At 40.0% G+C, this 22716-nt stretch overlaps 1 protein-coding gene across 1 annotated transcript in view; it reads left to right on the top strand.

Moving 5' to 3' along the window:
• The window catches only part of LOC138497303 (1,25-dihydroxyvitamin D(3) 24-hydroxylase, mitochondrial-like), a 124470-nt gene that overhangs the window by 15616 nt on the left and 86138 nt on the right, over positions 1-22716 (top strand). The window contains exons 6-9 of the mRNA XM_069620662.1: positions 10483-10594; positions 11457-11602; positions 21577-21743; positions 21847-21925. Of these exons, the coding sequence (XP_069476763.1) occupies positions 10483-10594; positions 11457-11602; positions 21577-21743; positions 21847-21925 (504 nt within the window). The remainder of the gene's footprint in view (positions 1-10482; positions 10595-11456; positions 11603-21576; positions 21744-21846; positions 21926-22716) is intronic.

The following is a 22716-nucleotide window of genomic DNA, read 5'->3' as shown; positions in this document are numbered from 1 at the left end:
ATATTTGTAATATATTTTTTAAAAAAACATCAAAATGCATTTATGTTTATGTGCATTCATGCACTTTGTTATTTAGACCACAACCTTCTATATTATCTATAATTTTGAGGCCAAAACGAGCAAACAAACACATGCACATTTAACTAATAGAAAAGAAAAGGAGCCAACAACCCTCTGACAATTGATTGTGGCATACCTGAGGATGGCATCCTCCTATTATATATTGCATGTAGATGGACTTCATTGGTCCAGAAACCTGTGTTCCAAAGAATGGGTTTAGTGTCTAAAACGCTTTAATTAAAAAACATTTCAGTGTTGTATAAATGATATTTATGGGAACTGTACATTAGACAAAAATGATACAATGCGAAAGACATATTGGTGTGGGCAAACTGATCTAAGTCGAATCTCCTACATTTCTTCCTAGCATTCAACATGGTTGAATTACTCTAGCAATTGAACATTTTCAAGTAAACAATGTTTGAACTGATTGAATGTTTGAAAATATTGATAGCAAGTGCACAGACAAATGAAACAGTATCCATTTAAAGGATAATTCAAAAACAGGTTTTCTATGTAGCAGTTAGTCTAAACACCACCCTTCCTGTGCAGCTCTTGAAAGGCTTCTGCAGGCACATTATTAAGGGACAATTCAAGGGGCTCGGAGAGGTTACATGAGGTAGTGATGTGATTCTTATCACCCCTATCTCCACAGCCCTCCCGTCACCCCCAGAGGAGTGTCCAAGAAACCTCAACCCAGAAGGGACTGTTGTAGGAATAGAGGAAGGAAACAACATATAGCTATCACTGTGCATCAGCAAATAAGGTAGGCAGCAACTCCCTGCAGTGGGTGACTACTCTCATTCTTCAGCAGAGGAGTGGTTTACTAATGTCACATTACTTTTTGTTGATAGTCCACGGCTCATACTTTCCAGTAACCCTTTGTGTGTGTATTAAAGACATGCACCATACATAACATATCAATACACAGTACAATTAAATAGATGCCCCATATATAAAGTTCATTTTCAAAATGCTCCTGACACCTTTCTAAGTAATGGGCATTCAATGAATACTTCTTACACACTTATGTGTAATATAAATTGATTAATTATGAGAAACAAATAATAAAGAGACATTGCTGCCATTATGATCACCACAAATAATACACTTAAAATGCAAAACGGCATTCATGAATATGCAGCAATCATTGTTATTGCCTCCACATCTACTCAAGACTCAGATTAATCAACTTTCTCAAAGATGCATAGCCACCTTAAAACCAACTGCCTGCCTCACAAGAGCTTGCTAGGCAATCAACATAAAAGCACCCACCCTTACAATACCGCAATCACATTCTCAATGTGATATCAAATAAGAATACAAAAAACTCTCATACTCACTATCTGTAGAAAGTAGGGAGATGAGAGTTGGAGAAAACGGGATGCCTGGATCAGTTTACATATTCCAAGAATAATGACACAAAACACCCAAAACCACCTATCAAATCACAGTGGTCTCTTTATCAAGAAAGAAGGAAAATAGAAAACAAATGCTTCAAAAAGAGTTCATGTCAAATGGGAGTAACCATGATGGCAGCATCAGTCAAATAAGAATACGTTGGTGAGCTGATTTGCCTTTGGTGGAAATGTAAACATATTCCCCATACAGCTCAGTCAAAATCAATGGTTCTGCTCAACAGCCAATTGCCAGGGTCCTTTGGGACTCAAATGCCTTAAAACAGCCATTCATCCAATTTAGTGGCTTTAAAATCCAGCAAGGAAAACATGAGGGACATCAACCCCTCCCTTCTGAAAAAAGAACAATTGCCCCAGTGCTTTTCCCTTCCAGCCTTCCGTCTGCCTCGTCTGGCAACTTCTGTCTGGTCCATGCACAGCTGATCTCCTGCCCTGCCTTTTCGAAGCCTCCTCTTTATATACTCTCTGCGCTTAAACTATCAACTTTCCTTATTAGCATTATATCTAACTGAAGCAAAATGCTGTTTAGACCTTCATTGTCCCAAAAAGCTATTTAGTTCACCGTCCCAGAATCCGTGTAAAGCATCTTTTGATGGAAGAAAAAAGCTTGGTTAATTGAAAGCAAGACTAATGCACCTTTCACTCACTTTCGCTAGTTGCTGACTTCATTCACAGCAGCCACAAGCTTTGCAGGAAGTGTTGTAGTGCCAGTAGTTTTATAGTCATGTTAACTAGCATGGAACACATTTTAGAAACATTGTATCCGTGATTCTCTCACGAGTACCATAACAATATAATGCCTGGCATGGATCCCAGAAATCCAAACCAAAACTGTATTCTCTGCACTAAGAAAGATGTAAATCCTACTTCTTGCCTTATTTCAAATGCTTTACACTAGTGTCTCATGTTAATGACTGCTTGGCTGGGAAATATGCTCATACGGTATACCCCAAACATGGTTAAACCTAAAACTACATAACACCTCTCCACAAGTCATAAAACAAGCAAAGAAGGTATATTAGGAGTAATGTAAATGAAAGTGAAGAGACAAAAGAACATTAATAACATCACATACTACTTAGTTGCTAGAAATTGTTCACTCAGGATCTTCACTGGTTACTACATATTAAAGCATAAACATATATCTTCTTGAGAGGGGCTGGCTGCAACAGGAGATTGTCAGTATACAACTTCAAGTCTCTGATAAATGCTGATGATTGCAGAAATGGGTAGAGGTTTGTCACACGGAAAAGTTCCAAACAGATCTCACAGGTTAATCAGGATACAGCTTTGGTGCATTGAACAAGTTCTTTGTTACTTGTCATGAAGAAACAAAAAGATGTTCAGGATCAGGAAGAACCCAGCTGCAAGGATCTAGAACACAAGTGTGCTGTCTTTCTTCGATCTTGTTTTTTTCAGTTGTCTCTTCTTCGGAAGATTAAACCGTTTAATCCTCCCTCGTATTTCCCAACTGCCATCTAGGCTTCAGATCAGTCCCAACTGGATGGTGCTAATATTTTTATTTATTTTTTTATCGGCCTTCTTGCCACCTCTTTGGCAACATAAAAAATAGTTCTACACTCGGTAGCTTGTTTGATCTCTGGTGTTTGGCAGTTCAGGCACATTTCTGCTATATCAATTTCTCTCCACTCGCTTTCTATTCACATTCTCACTTTATTCAAGATTGATTGATTGATTGATATTTTATTTCTATCGCGCTCGTACACAAGTGTTTCAGAGCGCGACAAGGCAAGGGAGGGGAACAGGGGAGAACAAAACAGCGATCTTACTAGGTCCAGTGACATTGAGAATGTGCAAGTGCATGGGAGAGGGGGAGGGGAAAAGTGCATGGAAGGAGGGAGAGGTGGAAAGTGCGAAGCAGAGGAGAAACCGATAAATAACAATAAATAAATAATAAAGGCAACAAACAGTGGTAATGCATCCAGCAATTTGCAAGTGCTAGGTTTAAGGCAGCAGACAGGGTAGGTCCGATAAGTGCAGGAAGAAAAAGGGGGGGCTGTATGGGTACAGATACAGACCCCAGTGCAAGGGGTGGCCCGGAGGCAGTGTGGGAGGCAGACAGGATGAGCAGGTACCTGGGGCCAAAAGACAGAGGGTGGCCAGGTGCACGGTGCCAAGAGAGAACAGATCAGCAGGGGAGAGGGGGAGCGAAGGCAGAAGAAAAGAGGAAGGTCTTGAGGTGCTTCCGGAACCGGAGATGGTTCCCCTCGAGTTTTAGAGTGGCAGGCAGGCTGTTCCAGAGGGAGGCCCCAGGCGAAGACAGAGATCTACCCCCAGCTTGTTTCTTAGAAGAACGACTGACCCTGAGTGAGTTGGAGGTAGAGGAGCGAAGAGCTCGAGAGGGGAGGTATTTGCGGAGGGATAGCTGAAAGTATTTTGGACCCAGGCCCCAGAAAGCCTTGTGGACAATGCAGAGGGTTTTGAATTTAATCCTTGCATCCACTGGGTGCCAGTGGAGAGATTTCAGAGCTGGAGAGATATGATCCCAGGGCTTGAGGCCAAGGACAAGTCTCGCAGTCCTGTTCTGGATTAGTTGCAGAGGGCGGAGAGTAGAGGCAGGTAGATTTAGAAAGAGGCTGTTACAATAGTCAAAGCTAGAGAGAACCAGAGCTTGAGATACCATGAGCTTCTGGGGGAAGGAGAGGAAAGGCAGAGTACCTCTGAGGAGGTGCAGTCGGAAATTTGACTTTTTAGAGACCTCAGAGATGCGGGCGGAGAAGGAAAGGGTGGAGTCAAAGATGACCCCGAGGTTCTTAGCCTCGGAGGTGAGGTGGGGTAGGAGGAGGGCAAAGGGAGTCCGGCCAGAGAGTGAGGGGAAAGGATGGTGAAGGTGTGCCGATGAGGAGGATCTCCGTCTTGCTGGCATTCAGACAAAGATCATTGGCGGCACACCAATCTTGAATGGCAGTTAGGCAATCAGAGATGAGAGAGAGAGAGAGGAGGTGGCAGAGGGCAGCCTGAAAATGAGTTGAGTGTCATCAGCGTAGCACTGGAAATTTGAGCAGAAAATGGCAATGCAGTGGGCGAGAGTTGCCAGGTATTGGTTGAAAAGCCAGGGAGAGAGGTTAGACCCCTGGGGAACACCACAGGTAGAGAGGAAGATAGATGAAAGATGTGTTGCATTAGCTACATGGTGGTGGTCCTTGAATATCCCTCCTTTCTTTCTGAGAAATGTACTATCTTCGGAGGTTCTAGACAATCCTGAATTGCTCATCTTTTACACTTTAATTTTCCATGGTTCAAACTCTCCTGTTTCTCCCATCGAGCCTTTCCAGATGCTGCTTCCCATGCATGCAATGCTCTCCCCCTACGATTCATCTGCTCAGATCTCTTTTGGAGTATAGAAAGGCTTTTAAATCACACGTAATTCAGTTTGTGTATCCTTCATTTGTGATGTACTTTCATGTCCTGTCTTCCTTTAGTTATTCCATACTGTTTTTAACTGTTTATCTTTAATCAAGATATTGTTATTTGCAGTTGTAATTTGATGTTGTTATGATTTTTGTATATTTGTATTGTACATCCTACAGCACCACCCTGACTTGGGGCACGGAGTGCTCTCAAATAAATCTATAGATGACAAAATGTGCATACCATATGGCAATTCAATGTCAATGAGCCATGTTGTCGGGTAGTTCTAAGTGCAAGAGAGACATTCTGATGGCAATGCGGTTTGGCATGGGCCTCTTCTGGATAAGTACCTAGTTTGGGATCACTATTTTCTGTACCTACGTAGACAACTCTACATTGACCCAGAAACCGGTGATGCCATTTTGAAAAATGTCATGCCTGTCTTTTTCAAGTAAAACTCATTGGGCCTGATTTACAAACACATTTCACAATGGCACAATACCATTGAAAATTATTTTGTAAATGGGGCCCATTATTATTCTGTTGTGGTAATACATTTTACTAGGGTAACAGTGGAATTACTTTATATATACTGGCATTCAAATCGTATGCAGTAATTGAGAAACAAACATCACAAAAAAGTTTGCTGGGACAAAACTGCCATGATATTTTTGGAAAATGACATAAACATTTTCTAGGGGCAATCTAGACACCAGCATGTCAATGAGTTTTAAAGGAACAAGACTATCATGGCATTTTCTAGATTGGCATTCATTCATTCATTCATTCACTCATTTTGTCACTTGTATAGTGCCTTTCACCATAATTATGGTCCCAACGCACTGTTGGTTGAACACCCTCGGAGGGACCGGAATGCAAAATATTGGAAAATTTGGTGGTGCTGTTATGCGTGTGTGCACTTTGGCCAAAAAAGGTATGAGAGGGTGGCCAAGACCCTGCCACTCACCTATGTCTGAATGGCATGCAGATGGGCACAACAGAGGTATAATAGGAACTCACCAGGGGATCATTGTGTTGGACTGGATGGGAATGTATTTGGGAAGCTACAGTTTGAAAAATTTTTGTGAAAGGTAGCTTCATTCTTATGACAAAGATGTTGTGCAATAGTGTTTGTGGTATATGTGAGAGCAGGGTGTTTGGGAATAAGCCTGTGTCTTCCACTAAGTTGCGAAGGTGTGGTGAGGAACAATTGGTTAGTTGTACAAACAACAATGTCTACACCCTGCATTCATCTATCTACAAAGAGCAGTACTAAGTCTCACATTCAATTTAATTGCAAAGTGAATAAATAAATACACGCCCTCTGAGAGGATCTTCGAGTGATACATTGCCATCCCTAGTTCCTTCAAGTTCCAAAAGGCCTTCCTTTCATGTCTACTTGCAGCGGCAAGGCCCACCCTAATGTGCTTTAGAGTTATATACAATTTGGAGGGATCAGGTGTTCTTGATTGTCCTCCTCCAGGCTGATCCCATTGTTTTTCCCAGGGTGCGTTCAAGTGTGATGCATTGCCCACCCCACAAGTCCATAGGAGTTTACTACCCAGTCCACGCTCAGGATTTATATCATGTGCAAGTTACTACAATGCCTTTTTGAATCATCTCTAAAAGGGTAGATGGAGGTTAGGGGGTTTGAGGTGGAAGAGCTCAGAATATGAAGGAGAGACAAGGCAGGTAGCTGAAGGGGGTACAGTTGGGTAGGAGTTTGTGAGGAGGATCTGACTGCAGGAAGGAGCTAGGGTGTGAAGGGGGAGTGGGCACAGGAAGGGTGGACCAGGATGTCAGAGGGCACATCCAGGTTTTGAGGGCTTTCCTAAAGTTCAGGTGATCCTCTATGAGATGGAGTGTAAGTGGGAGGGAGTACAAAAAGGTGGGTGCAAGGACAGAGAATCAGAATCTGCCTAGTCTGGAGAACTTGAAAGTGGGAACTACTAGGAGGTGTGCAGAACCTCATCTGAGGATTCTGGTGGGGCGGTGGCATGTAAGCTTGTTTTGGCGGAATTCAGGGCCTTTATTGTGGATGGCACGGTGGGTGATGCACAGAGGTTTGAAAGATGCCCGTCGGCTGATGGGCAGTCAGTGGAGTATCCTGTGTGTGGAGGAGATGTGTTCTCTGGGCGAGAGTGCATAGACAAGCCTTGCTGTGGAGTTTAGGATCCGTACAAGCTTTCTGAATTGATATCAGGCATGTCTGGGTAGAGTAAATTGGAGTATTCTAGGCACGAGAGGATTATAGCCATGATTGCGGAGCCGCTATGGGGGCATGACAAAATTAAGGTCGAACTGTAGATGTGTCAGCATAGCCCACAGAACATTATTTTTCCAGCTAAAGAATGTCATGTGTAGGTCGTCAGAGTAAATGCCATGCTTGTGTGATAATATGCTCTACTTGGACACTGTTACCATTTGTGTATTGCATTTTCCGAGGCCAGCATTGCAGCATGAAAATATCTGTCATTGTTGCCCCACTAGTTTGCAAAGCTTGTTGAAAATGACATGACATTAATAATATGTAGTTAACAGATCCAGTTTCAACGGTCATAGCCATTGAAAATTAGGATGACAAAATTTAAAGTGACAGGTTGGCACATTCGGCAACTTTAGTAGCATTATATATTGTGCCAACACTGATGAAGCTAAATACGACTGTGTGTATGTTCTGGCAATTCTGATTGAATTGTTTTGCCTATCATAGGGTCAATGATGCACACTAATTTATAAATGTCCTTGTACAATATTTGGAATAAATGTTATCTCTTCTGGCACATGATTTAATACTGCCATGTTTCCTAGTGCAAAACTGGCACATAGGGGCTCATTACAATTCCCTGGTATTCCGCTGGTAATTCCGGTGACTACTGTACTGTCTCCACAGCCCGATATTCCGGTATTGCCTGGCTACTACAGGTGGCAGAGACACCAGTAAATCACAATTCGCATGGAATCTCTTAGGAGTGGGGATACTGCAATCATAGGCACTGGTAATACTGGTGCCTGTGATTGCGGAAATTGTCTTCTGGTAGGAGCCTGAGCTACCGGCATGTCAGTCCCGCTGGTAGATCACAGCCCCTACTGGCAGACTTGTAATTTGCCCGTCCCCAAAGGTGCTGGTATATGTTATTACCGGCACCTTATTTTCAGACTGGAAAACATTTAATGAGCCTGATAGCATTAGGCACGTCTTCAATGAATCAAAAAATATATGTGTTCATTGTATTTACAGTGTTTCTTTTGAGCGCACAATTTCCCAAACCTACATGATTTTCGACAACAAAATGCTCTGTCTTGCTGTTAGAGAACTGGCCTTTTCCCCTGAAGCACTAACTGTAAATCCAATGGACCTTTAATCAATTACTCACCAAAATGAAATGACACTTCTTGCCAATTGAAGATCGCTCTGCTCAATCACTTTTTCGCCATTATGGATACTTGCCCACCTATGGATACTTACCAGCCCCCTCTCCTGATCCCTTCCCATAACAGCTCCTCTATTACCCCTGCACGCTACGTGTAACCCCTGGCCTGTTTGAAGGTACTGCACTGCATTGCTTTCCAGTTCGGTTTGCACAATATATAAATGCCATACATTTCTGATCCTCCTGGGCTATGTCTGGTCGTGCTTGCTATGTTCACTCGCTAGTACTCATTCTGGGAAGAAATGTGTGCCCCAACAGATTAAAAGTTCTTCAGCCTCCGCTGGTGATTGTACCAATGCCATCTTCCTCAGCAGGTTTCCTGTGTCCCTTGGTGACCTTCCTAGACTGCAGGGGCACTGCTCTCGTGTATTTAAAATAGTTGGCAACATTTGTTCATTACAGAGTGAAGATAATCATCCCCCATGGAAAGGATATCTCATGCTCTCTTTCAACAGCATGGTTACCAGACATTTGGTCGAAAAAAATTTGTCAACCAGACAAATGGTCGAACCAATTTGGTCGAAAACCAAATGGTAGAATTTTTTTTTTTTTTTATTTTCACTCTTTTTTTTTTTTGGGGGGGTCCCCCCAACCCCCTTTTTTTTCTAAAAAACCCTTTTTTTAAAAAAGGAAAACCCGAAAAATAAATATATAATAAAAAAAAAAAATTCGACTATTTGGTTTTCGACCAAATTGCATCGACCAAATGTCATTCGACCAGTTTTACTTCGACCAAATGACTGGACACCAACAGGCATGCATACTCCTGGAAGGTTTTCAACACCATCCCCAGTTGGGCCAATGAGTTCCTAAGCATTGGAAAACTGCTAGGTTCAGTACATACACGCAGTCCTTTTCTCAATGACAACCTTCAGGTCTTTCAAATACCACCCTTTAGAATGTGCCTTCATTTGTATCTGCCTGTCAACTTGTTGCAGAGAATTCTTTTGTTAAACTAATCTGCAGATTTTAGATTAATTTTGATCGCTAACTCTAAATCACCCAGAATCATGTTTACGGTACGTAAAAATTTATATGGTTGGCTGTCAAATAACTTTTGCTTTGAGGAACAGAATGAGTTACTACATGACTGTTAGCACGTCTGCTTAGAAAAAAATATGGTATGATAGTATCAGACCAAATGTTGCATGATATCAATAGGATGTCATTTTCTCTGGTGGTGACATCACAAGAGGTTGAGTATAGTTTTGAAATCACAGCTGGCCAATCACATTCCAATATTCCACTTGTGGCATTAGTAAACACTTATCACAGTGGCTGGAAGCAGAGTTTACAGGAGTCGGCTGCAGCTCTCCGAAGACATCATCCTATGTGTACACAAGAGGACATCAAGTTAGGCAGCTGCACTTACCAAAAACAAATAATATCTCTTTTAAACACGGCAACATTGTCATAACTTCATGGAACCTATTGAGTTTTTTTTTTTTTTTAAATTGAGAATGTCCACTTTCGCCTCCACATTTTAAAGCGATATGTCCTCCTATCATCTCCATTTAAAGGCTAATAAAAGTCACCTTGGAGTCACATGTCTGCATAAAGCACAGACTCAGCAGAGAACGCCTACATGAGAAATTATAGTCATGTAATGCACAGTTAGGGGTACATCATGCTTCGTATCGTTTGTATTCAAAGGTGTGCAAGCATTTTGCTTCACATGTTGATTACTTCCAAGGTATACGTTTGATTGACCTGTACCTGGAATAAATGTAATTTTGATGCCTTTTTTTCGGTTTAACTACTGATATTGCCTGCATTTTCACACTGAACTAGTAACTTCTCGTCAACTTTTCCTTTTTTATGATTTGTTTTTGGGCCTGATTGTTTTATTTGTTTTTGACAATGCTCTCAATATTTACATTTTTAATATTGCTACAGCGTTCTATTTTGTGCATGTTTTTGTTTTCTTTTCAGCTTCATTTAAAAATTCAAATTGTTTTCGGCGATACACAATTAATTTACTAGATATCTGCTCCTTGTATAATATTCCTGAACGTTTGACTTATATTTTGAGATTATTACAATATTTTCAAGTTAGCAACTTTTCTAAAAAATGAAAGTTCATTAAGTTTCCATTTCCTGCAGTACACATTTCACATTTGAACGTGCTCATAAAGATTTCAAAGTCATTTCAATAATAATTTCCCTTCCCTGTTTTAAATCTCGTCATTTCTAACTAGATGATGCAGTACTTGGGTCCCTTGATGGTAACGTCGGCCAGTCTTCACAGAAAGTTCAACACAGCTCAGTGGCAACAGCACACCCAAGCTTGGGATAATATATTCTCAACAGGTACCATGCAGCGGAAAGCAAGTTAGCAATACCAGTCATTTGTTGATGGTGTCACACAATTGTTCATTGACTTTAGTATGGTAGTTGGGTGTTTGGTAAATACCCTACGTGCCGTGTGATCATTCCATATACCTTCAAGAATGGGGGAACGGTCAGATGTAAGGTGAAAGGGTGGTATGTGGCGGCATTAGTAGGAGGAGCGACCAGATGGGTCGATCTGTGTGTCCATAGATTAACATAGTAGAGCATAATAGAAGAAATTAGCTCTCCATGGATTGTTGAAGTGTAAGGAGTTTTCGTCTGTCTTCAGTTTTTCAGAAAATGAAGTTCCACAAAACACCTCAGTGTAAAATTTTGATTTGTAGCGGACTTTTTCTTTATGTTGAGAATGGCCAGAGTGTTTCCGAGCACTTGGTTATCGGTTAGAATTGAGGTAGACATATTGGATTTGGCTGGTAGTTATTTAGGCCCTTTCACTGGTAAAGTTGTTGGGAGTGCAACGTCCAAATGAATGTGCAAGCATCTAAGACATATAAGGTTTGAAGTGGAACTGCATGCATTGACTGGCCAGACGTAAACTTAAGTGAGTGAACACATCCTTTGTATAAATATTCAAATATGTAGGACGTATGCACTATCCACGAATGAGTGCCATAATAAAAAAGAATTCGCAGAAGCCAGCAAAAGTAAATCTTGATCATTCACCCACCTTTCAAATATTCCACAATTATTTTTGAGAGTGTACATATTCCATTGGTCGATAATTCCTGCCGTAAAAGACTCCAATTTCTTGATCATTCTTTCAGTGGTGTCCATTTTTACCAGTGTCTAAAAGACTCCAATTCTCTTCCTTTTTTTTTAGCAAGAAATTGTATCAGTAAAAGGCTTGAGAATCAATCCAGCATGTTATGTGAAGATATATTAAGTGCAGTTTGTCGGGATAGTCAGTTGACAAGAAAACAGTTATCTGGAATGTTCTCCGAACTTCAAATTGGAGGCGTTGAAACAGTAAGTCTGAGCATACAACACATGTGATGATGCTGAAATAAAGTCAACAGAGGCTGATTAACAAATAAGTTATTGTATGTAATTCTGATTTTCCCTTGACTTAAACCTGGAGAAGGTAATTCGATTCACAAATTACCATGAGTAATTCGGACTTACGCCTGGCTTACTGTTAGTAAGTCTTCGTTACTCATAGTAACTTCTGTGTGAACCTGCCTTGACTGATGGCAAAAAGGCCTTAATGCAGGTTATGTTAAAGTCTGTCACTATCTTCAGGCAATTCATGCTTTTTAATGTGCTGATATCTTAGGTTCTAATTAAATAAAGTTGGATAACTTTGAAACCCTTGCAAGTGCTGACTTCAGATGTTCTGGCCTATATGGTAAGAGGGGTAGTCCCTTGCACTCCCCTGGTAATGAACTCTGGTGACTTACCAGTAACTGTTCAGTTAGCTTTTGTTAAAATGTGTATTCATATAATTTTATTGACAACATTAATATAGAGCAATTTCATACAGAAAATAGTGTCAATATAGAATAGATAGTCTATTCTTGCAACCCTCAAACCTCTATCAGCTAGCAAAGACTTGATGCAGATCCTCCAAAAATTACTCATAACTCATTCTCAATGGAGCAACCCCAAATTTCTTCAATAGTTTCAGTTTCATTTCTCCTTCCCAAAACACTCTATTAGTAAGTCTCTGTGTAATTATTGTACCCATTCAGCTTTGGTCAGGAACCTAACATTCTTCCAACTTTTAAAATTAACTTTTTAGCTCCATAAATTACTCATAACTCATTCTCAATGAAGTAACCCCAAACCTCTTCAATAGTTTCAGTTTCTTTTCTCTTTTCCAAAACACTCTATTAGTGACTTTCTGTTTAATTCTTGTACCCATTTAGTTTTGGTGAGGAACCTAACATCCTTCTAACTTTTAAAATTAACTTTTTAGCTCCAAAAATTACTCATCAATCATTCTCAAAGAAGCAAGCCAAAACATCTTCAAATAGTTTCAGTTTATTTCCTCTTTTCCACTGCACTCACTCTATCAGTGACATTCTGCACAATTCTTGTACGCATTTCGTTTTGGTCGGGGACCTAACATCTTTCCAATATTTTAAAGATATTATTTTAGCTGACATTGTGCTCTAAAAAGCCAGCATTTCTGAGGAAACAGCAAGTCCTCCAAATGTGTGCTCCTGCTTAGAATTAATGTCTCAAAACTATAGTCCAAGGCCACCCTCAGAATAATTTTAATACTTGCTTAAACATTCTCCCAAAATGTACTGACATGGCTTCATTTACCACATCATATGTTCTAATGTTCCATTTCTGTGCTTGCTTTTACGGCAAAAGGCAGAATCAGTCAGTCCTCTCTAAGTCATTCAAACTGCAGTCCATAATACTTTGTTTAATAGTTTGACCCCACTAGCTTCATCTCCCAGATTAAGAGACCATGAAGTGATATTTTCAAAGATTTCTTCCTATGTTTTCTCTTAGATCTCTTGTCCCAGTTCATTTGACCATTTCCAATTAATTCCAGGTTGCCCCCAACAGTGTTTCGTAGTAGGGAATATGTTGATGATGCCACCTAGCCATTGCTACCTATTTGAAGTAATCTCTCTTTTAAGTCATTCTTACTGCAATTGTCTTCATCAAAAAGTTCTACCCTTCAAATGTTTGTATTCTTTGTATGAACTTCTATGAAGGAATATTCATCCTCTTCGAACATTGCAACTGTTCGCTTAGCTTTAACATTATCTGCTAATATTGTCATTACTGTCCTGAAAATGTGGCTCCCAGTTGAAGTGTAGAAGCCAAGTTTGCACTTAGTTGAATGCAATGATTCTTTTCCCAATACTTCTTATTGCCTACTTTGAATGCAATTATTCTTTTCCCAATACTTCTTATTGCCTACTTATTCAAAATAGTAAGTGTAGAGTTGAAGAACAACTACAGCCAATCAATATGTAACCATTGCACAGTGTACCAACAACAAACTACTGAATGCAAGTACTCAATGGCAATGTTAATGTCTTTATCTTAATGTAATATTAAGGGTGCCATGTCAACGATGAAACACACATTGAGGAATTCACAACCTCAAGAGATTTGCCTATACATATCTATCATTAAACACTGGAAAACACTTGATGGGGCTCTTTTTAAAGATGATTCTTGAATACACTTGTAAATGCTAAAAATCTCTTTTGTAATAATTTGACTTTCTGATTTTATGTTTTTCTCTGATTTGATAGGTTACTCATTAAATGATACTGGAGACAGGACACATTTGTATTTAGCACAATTAAACAATGGCTAACATACTCTAGTTCCAATTTAGAGATTAAAATAACCGGATGTTTTCATATTTGGCCAACACCTACTAGATAGTCAGACAAAGAACAATATGTTTTTTACCCTAATAACATCTTTTCCAACCTAATATATACAATTCATCAAATGCCATAAATACATTGGAATCCATGTGTATTCCTGCATAAGCAAGTAAAACATCAAAGACAAAGTTATCGATTCTGAAGCAGGTGTTTGGAAGAAGTCCTTTCCATAAAGTAAGACACTTTTAAAGACACTTCCACCTTATCTGTTATACACCCTTGCAATCTGTGTGTAAACTTAGTAGTAGTAAATACTTTATTTTGGTTTGTCACCATTTACAAACAGAATAAAATACAATACAAAATACACTATTAAAATAAACTTATAAACAATCATGTTAAAATACACACTGCAAACTATTATGATCGAAACAGATGAAATGTGAGTTAACATTTTCATTCCAAAACCTTAAAAGAGGCGATGATGTACTTGCATTAATCATTAACAAAGCATACATCAACAAAAGAGAAGACAAAATTAATTGCATTAAGAATGGACTTAATATTATTACCAATAAAATGTCTTCTCAACCATTGCCGTCTCAATTCTAAAAGACTTGTTTAGATAAATAAAAAATGAGTTAAATCCCCTACAGCCTCACTGCCACAAGTACAAAGCTTAGTATTACATTTCCACAGCATCCGGGCCTTTAGTGGTAAAACATTCAATCTCACCATAGCCATGATACATCTATGAACTGTAGAGCGAATATTGCTCACCAAGACATTCTCATAGTGAATGCAACGTGCCACCATTTGGTGTCACAATGAATGTAGATTTTTCATGCTACTTGATACAGGATCAAATTCTGTCTTTTTTGCTTTCATTTTCAATTGATTTTTGGTCATCAAGCCCCCTGAACTCATCAAAATCTATCCCCACTTTCTACACAGTAAGGAGCAATTCTTGTACCACGGGTATATTTCATAGTTGTCTGTTTTTGCTAGCTCTTCCATTACATTCATGATGTTCGGGTTCTCCAAAGGGCTTGAGTGTAATTTCCGAAAATACTTGAGAAACCTAAGTGCAGCCTGAACACCAATATTTAAAACCCCAGCTTCAAATGCAAGAGAAAGCTCTGGGGTGCAAGAACACAAACCCAACAGCTTCCTCAAATGGAAATGCAAAATGTGATCCAGGGTGGTACAACTCATACTGCCTCAAATTTCCCTGCCATGCAAGACAGAAGAATAAACCTTTGCTTCCAACACCTGGATACATTTATCAAAGCAGAAATAATTATATTTATGATAAAATATGTTTAAGCCACCCAGGCTTGTCATTAGGCGATTCTCTAATAGATCTAATTGATCAGACCACAAGCACTTACAATATGATTCAACCATGTTAATGTTAACATTATTTATAGAGCAGTTGTACTTCCTTTTATTAGTGCTGAAAACCACTATCTTTGTTTTCTTTAAATTCCATTTCAAGCCATTAGCTTCAAAATAGCCAGATGCATAGCTCATACTATTGGCTAAACCTGTTGGTGTCAAATCCAATAGAATGGCATTGTCTGTGTATAAAAGGGTAAGATAATTGGCCTCATTAAGACATGGAGGAATTAAACCAAACTAGAGTGAGCCTGACATAAAATCTGCTAGAAAGATAATAAACAGCAACACAGCCAATGGGCAACACTGGCACATGCCTTTATTGATTGAAAACTCACTAGTAGGCATATCTTTAGAATGGCCAATGAAAGAAGCCCTAGTATTAGAATATAGGCAAACAATCAGTTGCAGAAGGGGAATTGGGCCACCCATTCTTTAGAGTTATTTCCACAGAAGAGGGTGACCAAGAGAATCAGATGACCAAGAGAATCAAAGGCCTTCGCTAAATCCAAAAAGACTGCTTATACTACACCCTCTCTTAACCTCACATATGTGTCTACAATGGTTGAGAGCACAAAAACATGGTCAAATGAAGTAAAACATTTTCTGAACCCTGCCTGATGGATGGGTAATACTTTATTTTCCACCCCCCATAACTCAAGCCTAGCCGACACGCAATAAGTAAACATTTTTTACATACTATCCAGCAATGATATAGGACGGTATGTAAGAGGATTCAATTCAACACTACAGCTAAGTCAACGCCTAGTCTATAATACTGAATGAAAACCCTTATTGATATATCTTTAGGTCCAGTTCATGCGTTCTGGATGACTACCCCTATATAACACCCCTCTCTTGGAATCCCCCTGACCCCACTGAGCCAAGAAGTAGTTCTGTTTTGCAAGTTTAAAAGGTTTATTTGATAATTTAAAATAGATATATATATCACGCTTTATAATAAATTAATAATTGAATAGCACACTTAATCTGATATGATGAAGATCAACAATGGAGAATCTGGCACTAGCACACTTCTTTATAATCACTAATGAGTTGACATGAAATGGATAAGATAGCACACTGGTAAATAGGAACAAAAGTATAATGTGGTAGAGGATGCTTTATAGAGTTCAAATGGATGTAATGTTGAATGAAAATGCAATACAGAAAATACTCAATATGATTTCAACAAACAAGGTAATCACTTTTCTCTGGCAATCCCCTCCCCCCCTTGATGCAATGCAAGGGAATGGAAGGAAGCACACAGTTCTCAGAAATGCAATCAATGTAATCAGTTCAATCCCCCCCAAGCTTAGACAACAGAAGTTTAAAACACAGATAGGAGTTTTGAAAACACGGCCCAAATTGCTTTGATATGTGCTGGCAATGAATGAGAAATATGCTGGAAACGCTTTTAATTCCCTTTCAGAGGTTCAGGGTGAGTGGTATCTAGTTAATATTAGTCCAGGCTCACACTAGCAATGATGCAGGGATAGTTAGCAGGTTAAACGAATTTCTGGCAAATGGAAGGCAAGCAGCAGCAGTTTTTACATGTGAAGAAATTGCAAATCGCGGTAAAATTCGCGGATGCGTGTTCCGCGATTGCGGTAAAACTATAAGGGGTAGGAATGCGCTTCTTGGTGCGATTCAAAGCTACGATTCTAAGCTATCAGAGGAAAGTTACTGCAAGTCTCTAGCCCAAACGGTCGCGGAGATATGAGCGATTTAATAAAGGTCGTTTTTGGGTTTGCAAATTTCAAAAGCTCAAAATGACAAGTGCAGCTTGCAACTAGCAAATCACAGGTGACAGCTTTACAAGTGACAGGTGACAGTTAGGAGACAGTTCTACTTAGATTAAAATAGGATTGAATTATATTATTTTAACTAAGAGATTGGTTCTGCACAGTTTTCTAGGTACTCACACTATATTCTTGAGTGAAATGGGCCTCGCCACGGATCTGGTCAGGGTTTTAGACTGGACTCTGGTCTGGTCTGGTCTGTGCACTTCACAGTGATCTGGGCCAGCTCTCTCTGCTGGTCTGGGTCTCTCTGGGTACAGCACTGCTTTCTCTCTGGTTCTCTTAGTTCTGGATAGATTGAAGTCTCTAGTTTGGCTTTCTGGAGGTTGATGGAGGTAAGTATGGATTTTTCCGGCAGAGCGTCCCGCTGCAGATGGATTTGGAAAGTCCCTATCTGTCCTGTCTGTCTGCTTTTATGTGTTTAGAATGTGGGTGTGTTCTAGCATCACTGACCCTACCTCTCTCTCAGCTTCTAATTGGTCAAACTTCCATTTATCATTTGATTGGGGAATGAACTGTGAGTCAGAGTGATGTCATTTTACAGCCTGCAGAAAGTCCACTCCTCCTGTCAACTTACACACAAATCTAGATTTGAAACAAATACATATTTGCAGAGGTACATATTGTTTTAAAATCATATGCACCCATCATGCATTACAGGAGGTATCCCCTGTTCAAACTCTGCTCTTCCTGGGAGCTTGCATTCAGAACTGGCACATATTTCACTTTTTAACTGATTTTGCAATTTCTGACATGGACCCAACTTTACATACATGTGTGCAGGGAGTAGGGACATTAACTGATGAAGTTTCAGATTTTTAACATGCATACATTTAGAGTAATATCCACTTTTCCGCTAAAACCCCCCTGAACATGCCACCGGGTCGAAAAACCTCTTAAAATGTGGGCAGAAAAATCACAAGAATTATGGTATCATTTATAAAATTTTCACATGTCCGCTCTATGAGTTATTCATCTTTTTAAAGTTATGTTCTGGCTCCAAAGGGGTGTGGTTTCCCAGGTCACATGGTATAGAAACCAGTCTTTCCAGTTTCTGCCAAGCCAGCTTGCTCTCACAGGCAGTGCTCCTCCCAGCTCCTGCCAAGAGGAAGCTACAATTTACGACTGCGGTAATAAAAACCTTTGCCTGAGTGAAGAGGGCTTTGTTCACTCTCTTGCAGAGCACAGATAATTCAATTATCAGATAGATGGCATATCCTTAGTGTGGGCAGCAAAAGGAAGGTTGGCCTGGGAACACAGTGGTGACTCAAGTTTCCCTCCTGATGGGGGTAGTTGCCAGGCAGAATTCAGTTCCTTAAGCCAGACTTTCAGCTACTGTCATGTTATTTGTTGCTTTTTAAATTAACTTGCAATTTTACACATGCAGCTAGAATGCTGATTCTAAGTGCAAAACTATGACATTTAAACAATTGCAACCTATGTGACACTCAAAAGTAGGTCACTCAGTCAATTTAAACATTTAGATTTTTTTTTTTTAGTGTCTTTCAATCCAGTGCAACTTAAACTGCTGAAATCCACAGCGCAGCCAGTCTTGTTATAAACCTTGTCTTATGATCTTCATTTCCCAGATTTTGTAGGCACACAACACTCCATTCTACCAAATGTCTGCTGGTGTCCAGTGAGTTTTTAGATGTGTTGCAATGTTTAAAATAGACAGTTTGAGCCTGCCTTCAGAGAAACACAGGGTGGTTTTAAACTGCCGGCTTTTGGATAGTGGTGAGTACTGGTACTGCACCCATTTTTGGGATTTAAGAAAATGAATTCCCAACAGTTATGGGTTTGCTTTTGGCAATCAGCATTGCCACTCCCAATGGTTTCAGACTACTGTGCGGGTAGTCCAATGGTGGTTTTAAAGCGATTTGAAGCTAACCGGCGCTACTGTTTTTCCTTTGGCAACCCATTTCCCTCATGGCAACCCAGCCTTTCATTCTCGCACTGGTGGGTGGCAAGTGAGGCAACCATTTTAGTGTGCGCACAAACTGCGCAGCTTTCCTGGATTTCAGCGCACATGTGGGTTTTCCGCCATCTTGAATTTTCTAAGCCCACAGCACCAAATGTTGCAGCATGATAGCTTAAACGTGGGTCAGGACACCCAACAGGTAGCAGTGGGGGTCCAACAGTGTGCCCTTTTTAAAGATCGGTTTAATTAGGCTCATTGTCCAGGACATTGGAATGGTCAAGTATGCAGCGATTGAGTTAAACACTCTTAACAAAACCCGCATCCACCATTCAGGAAACCACTTATATGTTTCTGGTCTGCTGCGATCCAGGCCCAGTGCCTTGCCTCGCTAAGTACTTTTAATAGCTGTCAACTCCTTGTCTGGTGAGAAAATGATACGTCTACTATCGCTAGACAGATTCTGGAATAAAATGGTAGATGGTACACCATCTTCAAACAAAATATACTTAAAGTGCGACACCAAGTCGGGATCCGATATTGGACAAGCAGCATCCTGTGCACCCTTGCGGAATCCACTTGCAACCACATTCCAATAGCCTTTTACATCCCTGGCTCGTATGGTCTCTTCCAACCTCTCTCACTGTTATTCTATAAACAATCTTTTCATCAACTTCAAAAGTCACACTTAAGATTGTGCTTAAACCCTGATGTATTAACTTTATTCGTAGCCGCAGACCATAGGCCAATTTTGCATTACTGCATTCAGCATCAAAACACAGGGCACCATTTCCCACTCCTGTACAGCTACCAGAAAATGTAATACTAGGATAGGCAACCTTTTCCAAAATGAAACCAATTATTTTGTCACATGCCATTAAAATGGCCCCTGGATCTTCTGCACCAAAATATTTCTCTTGCAATCTCTGCGTTTGCCAACATTTCTACCAACTTGTTTTTAGGAAACTTTCTCCAGTGGGATACTATAGATGATTTATCACAATTAGCGCAAGGCATTAAGCCAGTATATAAAAAGCTGTGTTCCAAAGTGCAAAAGTAAACATTTATCTCTATATATCTAAAAGTGAAAATTTGTTTGCAGCCAGATTTGCGGCAAAGCATTGTTCCTTATACAATTCCACACTGTTTCACCAATCTGCACCACATTCTGCATAGTTACCTGTTAGGACCCTCCAGACATAACTAGCTACATGACATTTGGACACCCCACCCCTTTAGCCTGATGTCAGCACCACACATGAGACGGTTGCCTGAAATCAGTGAAACATCAATATGGTTGTAGAAGGACCAGTCACGACATGAGGAACAGAACTTAAGGTCCAGGCCATAGGACCAGATTCAGTATATTCTTCTGGGCACAGTTACATTACTGAGTACAACTCAATCGATAAATTGGTGGATGCCGACTAAACCTTAAACTATCCAACAGAATTCCTCAACTCACTCGACTCCCAAATTGCTCTTTCCCTTTTCTTCCCCCGTCACCCGGGGTATAAAAGGGGAACACGTATCTGCAACCTCCTGTACCCTTCTCAAGTGGTTGGAGTTAGTCCACAACCGAGTTGGAGTTGAGGAAGGACGTTTTACCAGTAAGTAATTAGAGGATAACCCTTATTCCATCTGCCTCATGCCATTCCTTTTTGAAGTGTGTAAAAACTTTTAATCAAACCTACCAAAACCAAAAAATGATGTGCCATTAAGCAAAGCTGCATGTTTCTGTCACTTGAATTGTTCAAGAGATGACTGCCTGTAAGGTGGCGTGTGCAGTATTCTGATCAGCCTTATCTGAAGGTGAAGGACATAATGGTTAATGAATGCCAGAGTGGTAGATTAGGTGGCCACCCTACAAAAGTCCTGTGCTCAAGCCCCTCTGGCTTTTCCCCATTACATAGCCTTTGCATGGCATATGGGGCACCACAATGTGAGAACACCTCAGAAGGCATTGTCATTGGAATGACAGATAACAGAGAAGGAGGACTGTGTGTAAGTCCTTCAAATGCATACCCAACATGATAGGGGAAATAAATAAAAAAAGGAAACACATTTGGAAAACACAGTCGTGGAGATGGACATCCGCCTGGTGTAAGGAATAGGACACTGAAGAGTTATGGGTGGACAATGTCATTTTCACATGTAATGAGACAGTAATGGAAATTTGACATAGCTGGGCATGGCAACCAATTGAAAAATAAAGTGAAGTAATACTTGCAATATATTAATTTAAGTAGAATTTGTTAATAATACATATCATTGGTGGTGATTTGCCTATTTGCTGACCATTTCGACAATCTGGCAAGACCACTATTTGATGCAACAACAAGAAATTGTAACTTGCTTATAGCTAAGGGAGTGTGACCAGGGTAAAACTCTTCTCAGTCCCTCCTCATTAATCACTAATATAAACATACTGTTGCAATTGAACCTGATTGCCATCATTTGAGAGTTGAAATTGAGTTATGGTTCAAGAAGGTCTCACACGAATATGTCTTTATAATTCAGACTGCCAACTCACTTATGTGGGCCATATTCAACTTGTCCCGGAACCCGGATGCTCAGAAAAAACTATATGAGGAAATACAGAACACTTTGCAACCTGGAATGCTTCCCAGTATAGAGACGTTGCACAGGATGCCTTTCCTGAAGTCCTGCTTGAAAGAGTCAATGAGGTAGAGTGGTTGCATTGGATCATCATTGTGATGATTCATTTTCAAAGGAATTTATGATTACACACGGTTTCCCCTGCATTTAAAAACAATGTGTCTTTGCCAGGTTGACCCCGACGATACCATTTACAAGCAGAACGTTAGAAGAGGATGCTCGTGTTGGTGGATTTCTGCTTCCAGAGGGAGTAAGTAACTATGTTTCCATGCAGACTGTTCCCTATTTCATGTCCTGTTAACTAGTGGTGAACTTCATTCCACCAACTCTTCTTCGGTACAGTCGTTGGTTAACCTAACTCCCTATGGCCCGGGCTTGGCAATTATCTTATGGGTGATGTCTTTGTAACTACAGGGCATGCTGGTAAATCAAGCTAGAATGGAGTGGTTTAGTAAAGACAAAAGTAAAAAGAAAAGTTTATTTTGAGAATTTTTCTTTTCTTTTAATGGAGGAAGGAATGCCTGTTCATGGTTTGGGTACTCACCCTCATATAGGGGAGTACAGTGCAGTTGAAGACAGAGAAGGTGGTAATGATGGTAAATCAGTTCTGCTTTTTTCATTGAGTTACTTTGTTTTTTTCATGAGCAGCTTTATCAATAACGGTATTGCATCAAACCGTATCTCCAGGATAGCTAATACTTTTTCACCAATGTGGTTCTTTTCTTTTGGATAATGTCTTAAGAGATGACAGAGAAGCAACACAAATTAACCCCAGATAAGCTTGGAAAACAAAAGCAGTTGAAATAGTTGCAGTTCTTTAAATAAGAATGTAGAAACCATTGAGATCCTCTGCAAGTTGTATGTGGTGAAGACTTAACTACATGAATTTAAAATTCTATACTACAGATCTGTGTTACAGTTCCAGACCATCTGAGTGGATTGGGCTTTTAAACTCACTAGCCCTACATTCCCTGCCACTTTACAAAGGAGCATGGCAAATATCCTGCTTTGAAAACCGTACCTGACCTTTTGCATTTCGGT

This window comes from Ambystoma mexicanum, chromosome 5q (assembly GCF_040938575.1).
Source record: "Ambystoma mexicanum isolate Mex_15411 chromosome 5q, UKY_AmexF1_1, whole genome shotgun sequence".
In the NCBI taxonomy this organism is placed as follows: Eukaryota; Metazoa; Chordata; class Amphibia; order Caudata; family Ambystomatidae; genus Ambystoma; species Ambystoma mexicanum.
This window is presented reverse-complemented; position numbering and strand designations above follow the sequence as displayed.